Source organism: Mustela nivalis (genome assembly GCF_964662115.1).
Source record: "Mustela nivalis genome assembly, chromosome: 5".
Lineage (NCBI taxonomy): Eukaryota > Metazoa > Chordata > Mammalia > Carnivora > Mustelidae > Mustela > Mustela nivalis.
Genome location: NC_139024.1, coordinates 25,121,604 through 25,138,409, shown reverse-complemented (window position 1 = coordinate 25,138,409; position 16,806 = coordinate 25,121,604). Strand labels below are relative to the sequence as shown.

General features: G+C 37.1%; 1 protein-coding gene across 5 annotated transcripts in view; it reads right to left on the bottom strand.

The window, feature by feature from the left end:
- ATG5 (autophagy related 5) overlaps positions 1-16,434 on the bottom strand; it is a 128,203-nt gene extending 111,769 nt beyond the window's left edge. For 2 of the 5 annotated variants that reach the window (XM_082732097.1, XM_082732099.1), the window contains exons 1-2: positions 16,137-16,432; positions 7,598-7,763 (exon numbers count right to left, since the gene is read on the bottom strand). In XM_082732097.1, the coding sequence (XP_082588223.1) occupies positions 7,598-7,705 (108 nt within the window). In that variant the 5' untranslated portion in view covers positions 7,706-7,763; positions 16,137-16,432. Of the gene's footprint in view, positions 1-7,597; positions 7,764-15,759; positions 15,925-16,136 lie in introns of those variants that run through there. The other 3 variants (XM_082732101.1, XM_082732100.1, XM_082732098.1) reach the window with 3 other exon arrangements.
- Between the last annotated feature and the right edge of the window lie 372 nt (positions 16,435-16,806).

Below are 16,806 nucleotides of genomic sequence, written 5' to 3'. Positions count from 1 at the left end.
ACTGTTGAGGGTGCCTGGGTGGCTCAGTGGGTTAAGCCGCTGCCTTCGGCTCAGGTCATGATCTCAGGGTCCTGAGATCGAGTCCCGCATCGGGCTCTCTGCTCATCAGGGAGCCTGCTTCCTCCTCTCTCTCTCTGCCTGCCTCTCTGCCTACTTGTAATCTCTCTCTGTCAAATAAATAAATAAAATCTTTAAAAAAAAAAAAAAGATGACTGACTGTTGAGCCACACATTTAAAGGGCAATAAGGCACAAGTTTAAGGTATAATGCTGGTAGACTGGTCATCTGCCACTGTCCAGCTCCTCCCTTAATCCTGTCTTTATGGAGCCTGGGTCTACTTGGACTTTGGAGAGAAAAGTCTGAGAAGGAATGTTGGACTAGCCTCAACTGGCATAGTTATGAAGGCCACCATTATTTTTCCCTCACCAAAGATATACAGAAAGAAAACATAAGAGAACATTTAAGAAAACTGGTTAGAATTTTATAAAGAACACATGAGTGGACAAAAGGAGGAAAGTGGCAAAAATTTATGTTTTCCCAGGAGATACCCTAGTCATTTCTTGCTTTGCTAAGCTTCTGTCTTTTGCTGGTAAAACTGTTTTATTACTTTCTTTCAGCTGCATTTGAGAGACTAATTCTGCATCATTTTTCATGCTGTTTATTCAGCTATTATGTCTTCTGGTCAGTAAATCAAGTAGAATTATGGGGCTGCGGAATACATACAAAGAGAAATATTCTGGGCAAAGGAACTAATATTTAAACACTGAAGATCAAGATTAACAGGCTCCAACTAGGCAAGAGAACATGACAGTGGTCCTGGGGACAACAGGGTACAGGGGGTGGGAGGTAGCTGGCATGCTCCAGTATGGAAGAGAAGGAACTTACTAATACTAGAAACAAGCTTTTGGATAGCAAAGATGATTCAACAAAACGTAAGTTCCTCCTTTATGAAGAAACAACTAGAATGTGGATTAGGAAAGAAGAGAGAAAGGAAACTAATATAGTGTACAAGAAAAAGCACTAGTTGTTTCACAGACAATGGTATCACCTCTAGTTTACATGGCAGTTTAAAAAACTTGTCAAAATCATATTCTATTAAATAAATGGCAAAGAAACGATTCATTAAAATTGGAAATGACAAAATCAAATATAGATGTAACATGGATGTTTCCTAAGACAGTAAAACAGCATAATCAATCAGCCATTTTTTTTTTAAATAAATAAGTACACAGTTGACCCCTGAACAATGTGGTAATTAGGGGCACCAAACCACCACACAGTTCAAAATCTTTATGTGTAACTGCTGACTCTCCAAAAACCTAACTACTAATGGTCTACTGTTGACTAGAAGCCTTACCAATAACAAAGTCAATTAACAGGTATTTTGTATGTATTTCACACTGTAGTCTTACAATAAAAGTAAGAAAATGTTAAGAAATTGTAAGGAAAAGAAAATACATTTAAAGTACTGAACTGTAAAAAAAAATCAGCGTATAAGTGGACCCACAGAGTTCAAGCCTATGTTAAGAATCAACTGTAATCTGTCAACTGTAAGTTCTATACTAGTAAGTCCAGAACTTTTAACCTCAAATGTCTCTTGGGCATTAAATAGTAATGTATCCTATAGAGAATATTAACCTACAAAAATTACAAAAAAAGAGGAAAGACACATCAGAACTGATGAGCATAGATAGCAGCTCCTGATTCTTGGGTGCTGTACTACATGCGTAGGGTTTAAAGTTGCTATAAAGTCCACAAATGATCTTCATGAAATGAAAACTTCTTCACAATAAGGAATGAGGAACCCTAAAATGTAAGCTCCATTAAGACAGGGATTTTTGTTGGTTTCATTCACTGCTACATTCCAAATGTTCAAGAGTGTCTGCTTTATAGTAGGCACACAATAAATATTTGCTGAATGAATCACAGATCCCAAAGATTAAGTGACATAAAGCCAAAAGTGATAAATAACTAATAAAGAATTTTCATTCTTAAGACAATCTATACTGAAATGTACTTGGAATCTTCTATTCTAAATTAGCCTGTTGGAGTAAATTGTAACTAACATAAATACCTGTAGTAGCATTCAGAAATAACACTAAGATTTAAGAATGACTGTATTAGATATAACTTATCTACTTAATAAGTAAAAATGAAAAAAAAAAAGTAAAATGACATCATCCTACTGTCTATATTCAGATAGTACCACTCACTGATTTTCTTATGTGTATCTCATTGGTTTACTTTCTTTTAATTATGATAAAATTAATTATGGTAAAATATATCTAGCATAAAATCTGCCATTTTTAAGGGTACAATCATTGACATTAAATACATTCACAGTGTTGTATAACCATCACCACTATCCATCTTCAGAATTTTTCATCAACCCAAACTCAAATTCTGTATCAATTAATCTAGTAAAACTCCCTCAACTCTTCTCCCCAGGCCCTTTGGACTATTCTAGATACCTCATATAAGTGGAATAATGAACTATCTGTCTTTTTGTGTCTGGCCTATTTCACTTCCATTAATGTCTCTGAGGTTAAGTTCTCTCAATATGAAAAGGATTATCCCCCTTTGGGGCAACTGCCAGCTACATGCACTATTGTTCTCTCATTCTTGATTTAGCAATATCAAGAACTCAGTGAGTACTAACACACAAGATCTTTTTTTCCCCCTATACAGCTTGTAAGGAATATATGTTTCATATAGCTGTATACATCACTTTGGTTCTGAAACAGGTAGCTGTAATATTACTTTTTATACCAAATCCTAATTTTTCCAGTAATTTTAAATTCTAAAATTAGGGACTTCTAAACCTAGAATGAATATAGAATTAAAATATATTAGAACTCTGTTCCATGTGTGAGGCATCACACCAGGCAATGAAGACAGAGCACTGAATGAGACAAGAGTTCTTGCTCTCACAGAGCTAACAGGCTAGAGAGGTAGTCAGTAAAAACAAAATTACAAATGTGGTGAGTGAAAGGAGAAATAAAGAATGTTATAAGAGCAAGTAGCAATGGAATTTAACTTCATGTAGGGGCTTAGGAAAAGCCTGGACAGGATGTCTACGTTAAGGCAACAGCCAGGAGGTAAAGAGGACTCAAACATGGGTGTTGTGGATGTCTGGTTCTGCTGCAGATTATAGAGGAAGCAGCTATATGTGGGAGATCCTGCTGCTCATTATAGAGGAGACTGCAAGAAGGCATGGAATGAGTCTAGAAAGACAAAGACTGGCACAATGAGGAACCATAAGTTGAAAATCACAGTAGTTTAGAGGGTTGAGGTAGAACAGTACTAAAGAAGCAAGTCATGGAGAAAGTTGTAAACTACACGAAGGATCCTAAAGATGACGAAAGGCTACTAAAGGTTTTAAGCAGGCAGATGACAGGACCAGATACGTGTTTTGAAAAGATGACTCTAACTGCAAACTGAAAATGGAAAGAGGGCAAGAATGAAACTAGGGAGATTACTTAATACTATGAAATCCCATCGGTTTTTACATGGTGGTCTAAACTAGGCTGTAGCAATGGGTATGGAAGAAACCGGGTAAGTTTCAAAGATATTTGACACGTGAAATCAGATGGACTAAGTTATTAACTGAATGCCTGGGATACAGGAGAAGTAAGCAACAAGGATGAGTCCTTTCTTAATTACTGTTAAGAGTTATTAATTAACTAGGTCTACTTGCAAAAAGAGAAAGGAATTATAGCAGATGACCAGTCTGTGTGGAGGTAACGATGATGTGTCCAGTTTCAAAACACTCAGTTTGATATCCAGCAGACATACACATAGGTCTGGAATTCAGGAGAAAAATCTTGGGTGTTGTCAAAATAAATACAAGGAGTTTTAGCTCAAGAAAGAGATAAAAATGGATGATAACTCCAGAGGGGATAAAGTGAAGGGGGGTGAAAAAAGGCAAGGCCCCAAGGAATGTCAACATTGAGAAACGAGCAGAAAGAAAGAGATCTGGCAAAGGAGTCCAAAAAGCCCTCAGAAATATAGAAGCAAAACCAGAATTAAGAAACATTGCAGAGCAAGAGAGAACAGTGCCACAAAATGGAGAAAACAGACAACAACATTAAAACACCACTGAGAGATCAAGCAAATGAAAAGTCAAAAACAGACTCAAAGTTTGGCAAAAAAGATGTCATTAGTGACTTCAGCAAAGACAGTTCTGTTGGAGTAGAATGAAACTGTGATTCCAGTAAAGTAAGTGGGAGGTGGGAAGGAGACCACCTTTTTAATAAGTCTGGCCAGGAAGGGAAAGCAAAAGACTGAAAGAGAGATGGGGTCAACAGAGGATTGTTTTAGGGTACGAAGGATGTAAGGTTATATAAATGCTGCAAAAAAGGAGCTGGTAGGTAGAAGATGAAAGGAAAAGAAAGAAGGCAGGGGTGGAGGTAGGAGAATATGAGAAACCACCATCTTCCTGAGGATGGTGGGAAGATGGGATGGGATCCAGAGCAGAGAGAGAAGGCGAGGGCTTGCCTTGGAGGAAGGACACCTCTTCCACTATGAGAGCAATCGTCAATATGTGTGAGTTCAGATGTGTTTAGAAGACTTGGTGCCAGAAGGTTAAGGAAGCAGGAAGTGAGGTTACCTGTTAAGAGTGAAAAATAAGGTCAGGGCTCAGAGAATAGTTCTGGAGAAGAACAGAGACAGCTGACTAAGGAAACATAAAAGGACCACTGTGTAATGTTTAGGGTCCACTCAGATTTATGAGTGATTTTCTCTTGTAACAAGTCAAAAATATGAATGCATATTGGTATGTATGCTTTTACATTAGATAATCTAAATGAAAGTCAACAGTTTAAATAAATGTAAGAAAAACAACAGAAACCGAAAGACTGCCTAGTTTCTAACACTTTTTCTTCCTAATATTCCCCGCAAAATAAGACACAATGCTCTGACATAGATATGGGATATAGGCTGAAAGGAGATTATGTAGAGGCAACAAATCAAAATGCAGAAATAGGAATGTATTTAAATTAATATTCTTTTCCATAGGAAAACAGACTCTTTGAATAATAATTTATAAATTTGGTATGAGTAAATATGTTTAAACCTCGTTTCTAAGAAACAAGGAATAAGCGCTATAAAAAATAAACTACAGGGGCGCCTGGGTGGCTCAGTGGGTTGAGGCCTCTGCCTTCGGCTCGGGTCATGATCCCAGGGTCCTGGGATCGAGCCCTGCATCGGGGTCTCTGCTCGGCGGGGAGCCTGCTTCCTCCTCTCTCTCTGCCTGTCTCTCTGCCTCCTTGTGATCTCTGTCTGTCAAATAAATAAATAAAATCTTTAAAAAAATAAAATAAATAAACTACAGAAGCACCTGGCTGGCTCAATCAGAGCCAGGGTCTTGATCTCAACATCATGAGGTCAAGCTCCACACTGGATGTAGAGATTGTTTAAAAATAAAATCTTTTAGAAAAAGAAAAAAAAAAAACAACTACATTTTCATTCACCTATCCTTTCTACACAACCACCTGAACATGAGTGGACTTTTCAGGCCATGGTGATAATCCTATTAATCACCTCACCTAAGCTTTGAGAATGTCCGGGAAAGAGGTTTACTGCCTCCTAGGCTATGATATTTTTACCTCATTTCATCTGGAATCTTTACAATACTATCATCATTATAAAGTAACACAACTAAAAATACATTTAAGCGTAAATTACAACTAAGACACATGTAAACCAAAACCAGACTGTCACTATCATCCTCATTTATAATTCTAAGACTAACCATTGCTGAGGTTTTCCTGTATTTTCTTCCTACAAGTAGTAATTTATATTTAATTATGTATGTATGTATATAAAGAGCAAAATACAGGTGATGCCACATGGTTTTAAACTGTAGCTTTTTATTTAGTATTTTTTATATGCCTGTCACCTGATATTTTTCAAAAACATAGTCATAATTACTATATGAAGTTCCTTTGGGTGAAAAATTAGGGGAAACTGTATTTCAAAAAAATTATCAGTTAAACAAAAGAGCTTTCTTCCTCCTATAGATATCCCCAATACTTATTGCCATTTTCATTTCAATTAGAGACAGCTAGAAAACAACTTAACGCTCCACTCTCACAACAAACTTTTTATATTTTACAGATTTCATACATAAAGAAGAAAAAATATATTCTTTACTTGGATTCTTTTTAAACTACAAGAAGCTGTCAAACATTGTATTTTGACTTAAAAGTAAACAGACTTAAATTACATATTTCTCATATTTGCCACTTTGACCAACTAGACACATATATTCTTTTGTTTAGTTATAATTAGAAAGGCACCAGAGGCTAAAGTTTCAATTAAAATAACAGAAACTAGTTTGGAAACAAAACATAAGTGATATCCTAACATATATTACAGAAAGAGAAGGAAAAAAATATACCTAGCAAGTGAAATTCTTCTAAAAATAAACTGTGACATTTGATTTTTAACTACGGAAATTTTTCTAAAAGCAGAAAACTGTCGAGATTTCCAAAGTTAAAATGACTCAAAAGTATATATTCAGTTATGATAACCTTAATACTAGTAACAAAAGACTGCCCAATTTCTCTGAAATTATTTTCTGTAAGAAAACCCAAAGAGACAATTTAAAACAAAATCCCAACGTGAATATATGAGACTCTCATGCACTGAGTGCCTACAACTTGCATGACCTATGCCAGATGCTGAGGATACACAGAGAAAAGCGAAAGCGCTCCTATACCCAAAAAGTAAGTGTATGGGGCTCCTTAAGTAGCTTCCTCCATCAGTCTGACTTCCCATGGCTGGAGCAGGCTGAGGAGCAGTGTTACTCCTCAAACAGGTAAGGGAGAAAGCAAAGGGCAAGCTTTATTAAAGCAGAACAAGAAAGTCCAACACCACAAATAAATCTTCACTTTTCCAGATATTCCTAGGTAAATAATACTATGTGTACCTGAGACAAAACTAAAATAATGACAACTGAGAATGCCTTTGTCTATTAGGGCCTATTCAGTAAAAAAAGCAAAATACTATCATTTCTGATTGACAGATGCTCAAGTTTGGATTATATGTGCACTTAGAAAAGGAAAATAAGCAGGTTATAATCACAAGATATTTGATATTGTTTTCTAGAACAGATGACACTAGTTCAAACCTACAAGTCTACCTACAGTAATTTGTTATTATGTATTTTATATAACACACTTTAGCTTATCAACATATGAAAACACACACATTCACATGTTCATTGAGCTATAAAAAAGAATTTAGTAAATAGTTGCTTGGAACCACTTAAATACAGAAGAACCAAATCTGAGCCTATTACTTTCAAAATTGTTCCTATAACAATATAACTTATAATTGTATATATTCATGAAAAAAGAACATCAAGGAGGTCCCATAATCAACACATCAACAGCAGTTTTTCCCCTCTGGGTGGTAGGATTAGAGGTAATTTTTATTTCCCTCCTTTTCCTGATATGTGTTCTCTAATTTTTTTCCATAATCAGCAAGTATTAATTGTATATAAAATGTTGGGTTACAGCCTCCAGGTTCTTAGAGCTTCATTTACAAAAACGGACAAAGGCAGATATCCCATTTTCCATCATCAATATACTTACATAATACGGTTCTGCCTCCCGTTCAGTTATCTCATCCTGATACAGGGTGAAGCAAGTTGGAATTCGTCCAAACCAGACATCTCGAAGCACATCTTTGTCATCTGTCATTCTTCCAGTGGTTAAAGCAGTACATATAGGCTAAATTCTTTTTTCACACAAAGGCAAACTGAAAATAAAACAAAGAGCATTAGTTAGATCCTTGCAAGGATAAATGAACATGTTCTAGAACAAAGAAAGATTATAGGAAAAAATGGATGCCATTAACAATCATTCATTTCAAAAAACTGTGTGATCAACATTCTTTAGAATGAACGCAAAATCAGCACAAATAAATTACAAATGCAGAGCTATTATTTATTTAAAAGGATCATAGAAGTAATTCAAAATAACATGTGCTAACTTATGCACCTAATGAACTACAGCCAAAGTGAAACTATACTTGTAACGTTCTCTCAAGCCCCAGGAGAGTCTATTGCTCATCTAAAGTGAAGTTTACCTATATCCTTATGGTCCCTTATAGCCCAATTCCAAACTATTATCCCCACAATTATCCCTGCCCCACCTAATATATTCAACCTCTCCTTCTCCATCTAGATAGTTTGCTTTTGCCGGGGAAAAAAAAATATGCACATGTGCGCACACACATATATCCTGGAAAAAAACTTTGTATAGACCTATTTTCTTTCTAATTTCATCCTGTCCATGGTTTGGTTCCACCAATATTTCCAATCTTATTTACTATACTTCTTTTTGTAAACTTTCTAGCAGAACTATCCATTTAAATACCTTGCTCTCTGTCTTACCATTCTCCCTAATACGCTCATTTCCCACCTTCAAATCCTACCCACTCTGCAAACCCAGCTCCAATCCTCTACCACCAGGAGTAGTAGTAAATGTTTCTACACTAATTAAAGTATTCTCTATCCCACATATATAGCACTAAATCTGCAAACTGAAATATTTTGGCTATGATGGAAAAATATGGCTTTTGACCTCTGTAATATCCAAGTGTCTTCCAGTACTAATACTTCACAACTAGGTAACAGTGTAATATACAGTATGAGTAAATGCAGAAATAAACACTGTCAGGACCTGACACTGAGATTCCATATCCTTCTACATATATATGTACAAAGATATAGATACACAGATATATGATATATATCTTACATAAAATATATATAGATATTTAAGATATAGATACACACACACACACACACATCTCCCATCTTTCATTGACTAGCATATCCTATGGCAATATTTTAAATAACCATATCAGTTTAGCCAAATACCAATTACTAACACTGAATTATTCAAGGAGCTTTTCTCTCTTTTCTCATCCACTGACCAATGCCAAGCACATCAAGATTGCCATTCAAAAAAAAAGATTGCCATTCGTTAATTAGTCAAAGATACAAAAACTCAAGAGTTCTGAATTTTGTATCACTATAATTAAGTACACCTTGGAAGTCAACTGGATGCAACATTATCTACAAGTAAATAAACTGAAAGAGGTGAAAAAAATCTGTCCAACATCACAAGAGCACTTAGTTAACAGTTAAACCAGGATAAACATTACAAGACCACTAAAGTAACAGTGAAACCAGGATAACAAATCTGGTCACTGAGTTACTGAACCGAGTCTAGTGCTCTTTCAGGCATAATGCAGTTTTAATTTTTGTTAAAGTACATCCATAAAAGTCACCATTTTAAGCAAGTGATACAAGCGTTCACACTTCATATAATTCCATCCTGATACACTTCAAATTCAAACAACATACTGAGTTTCTCTGCGGAGAATTTCCAAGTTTACATATAACACAAAATTAATACTGAAAGAAAAGACCTCGCTATTTCTAGATTATGTTAATATCTTGTTCTTTATGAATAAATCTACTGATGACAAGGAATAATGAAATCTAAGTTATGGCAAATAAGTAAATCTAAAGTTGAATCTAATACAACCGGTGGTAAGCAATGGTTTCTTTAACTATAATACACCCAATTAACCATTAGCTAGAACTAAGATTCCTCTCTAGCTCACAAAGAACAAGAACTTGAGACAAAGAGTTCCTTTCCTAAGAGATTTTAAGAACATTTAAATACAATTTTAAAGCCAAAAGTCTCTAATCAACATTGTCACACTGGATAATTTTTCTGCCTCAGAAAAAAATAGGTAGACAATATAATTCAAAGGAAAATTAAAAATTAAAGTGGGTATGGCCACTTAAAGTTCTTTCCTTCTCCAACCACTATCCTCTCAAAAAGGATTCCAAGACACCATTTGAATCTTGTTTATCAAGATTTGTCAGATTCCAAGACACCATTTGAATCTTGTTTATCAACAGGGAGGGGTTATCATAAATAAAAATATTATAGATTTGGGTATGGCTCCCTCTCTCCCCTCTACTCTGCCCAATGACAACACTTGACCACCCTGCTATTTCTTTCCATGGCACTGTCTTCTGCTTCTTCCTTTCATGTGTCAGAAACAATAAAAAGAAGTGACCAACGTCTCCCTTTTCTCTTTGTTTCTGGGAGTCTCTCCCCAACAATGATGGAAATATGGACTTACCTTTTACTGGTTTTATACCTAAAATCCCACTGCAAAACTCTGGTAAACATAAGACTTTACCAAAGTTCTAAGGTAGGATTTTAGGTACAGAACTCAGTACCTTATTTCCCATATAGCACTGTTTCTTATGTATATATACCTTACAGGACCTCAAGGGAAGATCTGACTGAGCCAAGGCAGCTGAAGGTGCTATGTGATAGTCAATACAAATTTTACAAAACAACAGAAATCTCTAAACAGATTTATGAAAACTTCAAACAATGTCACTGTGTCAAACTACACAGATCCAAATTTATAGCATCATAAAATGTTAGTCTTTCTATATTAATAAATATTCATGTATAATGAATTATGTAAAAAAGCATGCAAATACACTTAACTAAACAACATCCCAAAAAACCAGCTGATACACTGATACAACTAAAGGATATATTAAATCGTATTTTTTAAATCAGAAGCAGAAAAACAGAATTTAACTCTTAAGAGGCACTACAATATGGGGGTTCAAAATATAGAATATGGAGCCAGACTGCCTGGATTCAAAACCTAGCTTTATCACCAACTCTGTGACCTCAAGTAAATCAATTAACTTCTCTGTGCCTCAGCTTTCTCATCTGTAAAATGTGAATAACAGCACTTACCCCATAAAATACGTAACAAAAATTAAATCAATACATGTAAAGCACTTAGGACAATGCCCATAATACGTACTATCTATCATAATTTACAGAACCAACAAGAGCATGTCTCAAAATTAAACACGGTGGGACATCTGGGTGGCGCAGTCAGTTGGGCATCCAACTCTTGGTTTGGCTCAGGACCTGATCCTAAGATTGAGTCCCATGTCCAGCTCCATGTTCAGGGCAGAGCCTGCTTCATATTCTCTCTCCCTCTATGACCCTCCCACTCATACTTGCATGGGCTTGCTCTTTCTAATAAATAAATCTTTTTTTTAAAAAATTGAACACTTCTATTAACACTCAATATAGAGTCAATCAATATTTGGTCATTTCCTATGCCCAACTGTGTGGCAGATGCTGAGGACATCCCAAGATGATGATGGTAGTGACAATAACAACTTTTTTAAAAAACCTCAGGCATTGTCCAGAAGATATTATCTCCTAACCTAGTAAACATACCATAAACTTTCATATCTTTTCTATTGCTTTGTTCATGCTGGTGGCTCCTTACCCTAAAGCAGCCTTCCCTACCCTGTCTTCTGACTTAAACATTCTCTAGGACCCAGCTCAAAATAGCCTTTTTTTTTTTTTGAAGATTTTATTTGACAGAGAGAGAGAGAGAGAGAGAGAGAACACAAGCAGGGAGAGTGGGAGAAGGAGAAGCAGGCTTCCAGCCAAGCAGGGAGCCCGATGCAGGGCTTGAGCCCAACACCTGGGCCAAAGGCAGCCGCTTAACAACTGAGCCACCCAGGCACCCTGACAGCCTTTCTTTTATGCATAACTCAAGTGAAACATTTCTTTTCTTTTCTCACTGCACTTTCACTTTTACAACACTTATAAAGTTACAACAAAGGTTTTTAATCTCTGATTTCCAATCTCATATTCTTTCATTTATGTCATACAAGTTGCCAACAACCTTCCAACTCCAAAATGTCCATGGTTACAATTAAATGCTATTTTATGAAAGCTTTCATAGGGGAATAGGGTGGAAAGGAAGAAGAAAAATATTAATATCCCTATAGTGTTCAGGGAAGAATTTAAAAGATACGGAACTTAAAGAATGTGTAGAATATTAAAAAAAAGAATGAGCATACGCAGAATGGGTATAATATTCAATAGGTAAAATATGGAATAAAGATACTCCAAGCAGGGCAAAATAGCATCAACAAAGGAAGAAAGCGTGCAGGAGCAATGTACATGACAATTTTTTAGGAAACTGTGTTGGGAGGGATAGTAGATAATGAAAGAGCTGACACAGTGACATGTTATCACCTGGGATCCCAGGCAAGTCACTTTCCTACAAGGGTTTCCTCACTTTTGAAATTCACCAGTTTGTTCTGGGGGGAAAAAAAATCTAGAGACTCTCTGACACGGTACTGACACATACTAAGAGCTGAGAAATAATAGCAATTATTATTTCTCTACTGTCAAATCCATAAATGTAAAGTGAAACTAGATCATGAAGCATACCAAATAGAAGACTGTGGGTCCTCAATTACATCGAACAAGCCTACAAAGCCTGTAAGGTTTTATAACAGTGAGATTAAAACAACTACCTAGTAACAGTGCACAAAAGGGTAGCCAGGAAGCAATTTCAACACTAAGGCATAAAATAATGAGTGCTTGACCTATACTGGTAGCAGTGGATAGATGAAAGACAGATATGAGGTCTTTCCAAGGAAGAATGAATACAAGTTAATGAAAAACTGGCTGAAGGATAACGAACAAGGACAGGGAAGATTTAAATGCCAACAGCAGGCAATACAGATAGATAGTTAAGGGGTTTTTAAAATCAGACTGACATGGGTTTAAACCCAGACTTCTACCTGTAAGCTGTGTGTCCTAGTATCCCGACATCTTTGAACCTTATATTTGTAGAAGATAATTCTCATTTCACAGGGCTGTTAGGTGGTTAGCACTAGTGACAACTCAATAAATGACATATGTACTTAATACATGATTTCCTCACGCCTCCATGACCTGTCTCCTTAAACACCCTTGGTCCTCTTCTTTTTGGCCAATTCTTAATCTTCTTTTAAGAGTCAGCGTAACATCAGCTCCTTGGGAAGCTTTCCACTAAGCAATCTCCAATCTAATTACTTCTATAATAGCATGTTATAACCATGCACTGTAGTTATGTTTATCTTATCTCTCTCTTGCCTGTCCTCACATTGAACTGTGAGTTCACTGACAGCAGAAGCAGAGTCATATTTATTTTATATTCTCAATATTAGCATAATTAGCACATAGCAGGCTCTGGAATTTTTGTTAAACAGTTAAAAAATGTATAAAATATATAAATTTTAAAGTTACACTAGCTACTTAAGAAAATTTTCCACCTAAACTCTTCTCCAAATCAGTATAATCATTCTTTAAAATCAGTAAATTTCATTATTTTGCAAGATTATTTTCCCCTCTCATACGTACACTACAATTTCATGACCATGCATCCAATTAGAAGGCAATATTTTGGAAGCATAGAAATCACAACCCATGATGCAGTCTACTAGAAGTAAGCTTGTGGAGGACAGGGCCATTTCCTGACTGCGGCATTCTCTGCAACTAACTCAAGGCCTGGAACAAAGCAGGTTGCCAGCCAATATTTAGCAAACAGCACAAGAAGTATAATAAAAATATAATGCACAATTACTAGACTCTTTCACACTACAAATCAAGAAAGGCTAACCTATTACTTGAAGCTATTCTGCTGACACAATCTCCAACTACCTAGAAACTACTTAAAATATCAAATAACTACTGGTAGTAAATTTGAAAACATCTAAAAATAATCTATGCTGGCAGGTCTCCTTTTAAATTCATGAACACTAACCTCAAAAGTAGGCCCTGAGTACTGACCAGCATTCCTACATTTTCAGAGTCCATTTATTCTCCTAGATCACTATTTCATTATCATCACCATGATCTGTCCTAGATCACCATTTCATTATCTCCTCTAATTTTCGCATCTCCTCTCTCACTTTCTCACAGCTAATGAACTAGCTTTCTATTTCCTTCTATGCTGTTACTAAGGACGAGTGGTTATCAACAGGGGTTTTAATGAATGGCCCAACCACCATCCTGGGAGAATAGCTCCTAAATCTCTTCCACCTCCTGCCACTGTTGAAGTGCACAAGGACTCAGTCCTTGAGCCACACTTTGGAAATCTCTCATGACTTTTTAAATATCATTTATACATTAACAATTCCCACATTTATCTCTTCAGCCCAGACTTCTCTTATAAATTCCAGTTTTATAGATACTATGCAATATGGACATTTCACTTAAAAATTCAACATGTACAAACAAAAAATGATTTCAGACTTTCCTCCCTCACCTCCCTGTTATTCTGTGGTCTTCCCCAAACCACAAAGTGATAACTATTGCTAAGGCCACATATCTTGGAGTCATCCTTGACCCTTCTTTATACCTCTTGCTTTAGCTTAGACACAAGTCCAGAACCTGGCCATTTCTCATTATCATGAATCATCACTATTATCACACTGATCCATGTCACCTTTACCTTAAACCTGGATAAATAGGCTACTAAGGGGTCTCATTATTTCTGCCCTTCCTAAAAGACAGACAACATAGCAATCAGAAAAATCCTTCTAAATCTAAGGCAGAAGAGTTTACTCCTTTACTCAAATCCTATCATCCCATTCAAAGCAAAAACTAAAGTTCTAACAAAATCCTACAAGGCTGTATATGACCTGGCCCCATTCTAACCTGATTAGCTACTTCTCCCCTTCTTTGCTCACTCAGTTCCAGCCAAGCTGGTATATTCCTGCCTTAGGGACTTTGTGGTAGGTCTAATGGTTCATTCAACTACATCCACATGAAATCCTTCTTTATCACTTTTAGGTCTCCACTCAAATATCTTTTCTAAAGCCACCGCAGCAATTTCCTACGCAGGCCACCAACATTCCTTGTTAACCTTCACAAATTTATTATTTCTAGCACTTTCACCACCTGATATTTTAAAATTTTACATTAATTATTTATTATTAATAAAATATATAAATTATAATATATAATAAAATATATAATATATAATATATTAAATATGTATAATATATGATATATTAAAATATAAATAAAATATATAATATAATATATAATATAATATATAAATGACATGTCATTTATATAATAATTATTAATTATTTTACATTAATATCTTTCCCTCTCACCCTCCAAGTGAATTTCATGATGGTAAGCATTTTTATTGTTTTGTCCACTGCTTACTATTGTATTTACTTTTTTTCAGTGTCAGGTACATAACAGGCACTCAGTATTTATTAAATTAATAAAGCAAACCTACACTTGAGAATGTACATTATTCTAAAAACAGTCGTAGTCATATAGTACCATTCCATTCACTTCCCCCAGTTTTAACCAGTATACCTTTGAAGATCAGAACACATACTCAAAATCCAGCATAAAGCTCTAAAATTCACCTCAACTGCTACCCTCAGCCCAACATCTTTACTTTCAAATTCAAAATTCAACCAACAAATCCATCTATGGAAATCACAAACAATTCAGTTCAAATCCAAGTACCCAGCTCAAAAGACTGAAATTTATCACGTGGATTCTGGAAGACCTTGGAAGTTCAGCGATGTTTGTTGACAGTCCCTTGAGTTCTGGTTGCTGCTGAAGACAGGCTGTGCCTCACCACCCTTGAGAAAAATCTAGAACCAATCCAGTTTCTCTACGTTCCTCCAGTTTCAGGTATGACTTGAAAATAATCCAAAGTATAAAGGATGTGAAAGTTCTTTGCCAACAGAAAACGACTTCGTCAGCACTAAATATTATTAGAAAAATGAGAATGAATGCCGTTGAGAAAATAAACTGGAGGAATCACCCACTAAATTTGGATAGAATCGAACTGCCTGTAAAATAATTACAATTTAAATAAGTGTTCCACGAAAAATGCACACGTCTTTGAACTAAACTCCAGAGCCTGCGATAAGACGCCACGCTTCCTACTTTCATCAGGAACTGAGATATTCCCAGAAAGATCACACAGGCTACACCCTCCGGCCTGCCCAAGGTCCTCGGGGGCGGCGTCTGGCCAACCCCACCTCCCCCGGAGGAACCACCTTCACCCGCCACCGCCGCCCGGGGGAGCGCTCCTCTAGCCCGCCACTCGCCCCTCCCTCTTACCACACCTACCTGGCACCTCCCCAGCCCTTCTCCTCCGGGCATTTCCCCATACTAGGAAGACGAGGAGACGGACACACACACACATACACACATACACACACAATCACACACACCCTACCAGAAACGCCAGCTCCTTCTCCGGCTTCCCGCACCGGTGAGGACGCTCGGATCCCGGGCTCTGGTAGGGCGCCGGCGCAGGGGGCTTGACACACTGTCCCGCAGAGGCGCGCGAGCCTGGAGTCCCGAGAGCCCGCGCAGCCGCAGAAGGCAGCGCCGCGGAGGTCGGAGCAGAGCCCTACTGCACTTCCGCCCTCCGGTATCCAGCCAATACAACCCGCAGCGCCCCGGGGCCTTGGAAGCCCACAGCAAGTCCAGTCACTCTCGGCGCCCGGAGATGACGTCACTGGATCCCACGTGGCCCGCACTCCACCCTCCGCTTTCCGCCCAACCCCGGGAGGAGGCCCGAGCCGCTCCTGAGCATGCGCAAACAGAGCGGAGCGCTCGAATAGGGGGCATCAAACCACTGGCAAGTTTTCAGCTTAATACCCATTTAGGGAGTCTCGTGCTTTGGGCATAGTCATTGGTCTTGGAGGCTAATGTAAGTTCTGCAAGAGTAGAGACTTTCAGAACAACTGAGACGGTGCCTCGCAGAACTTGACTACAGCCTCTCTTTCCTGGCTTCACAGAATAATATTAAAAAATGGTTTTCAAAGTATTTTCTCATTTGGTCTTCTCAACTTTGTCAGACCCACAGCAGGGATTAATAGCGGTATTTAATAAAAGAAGAC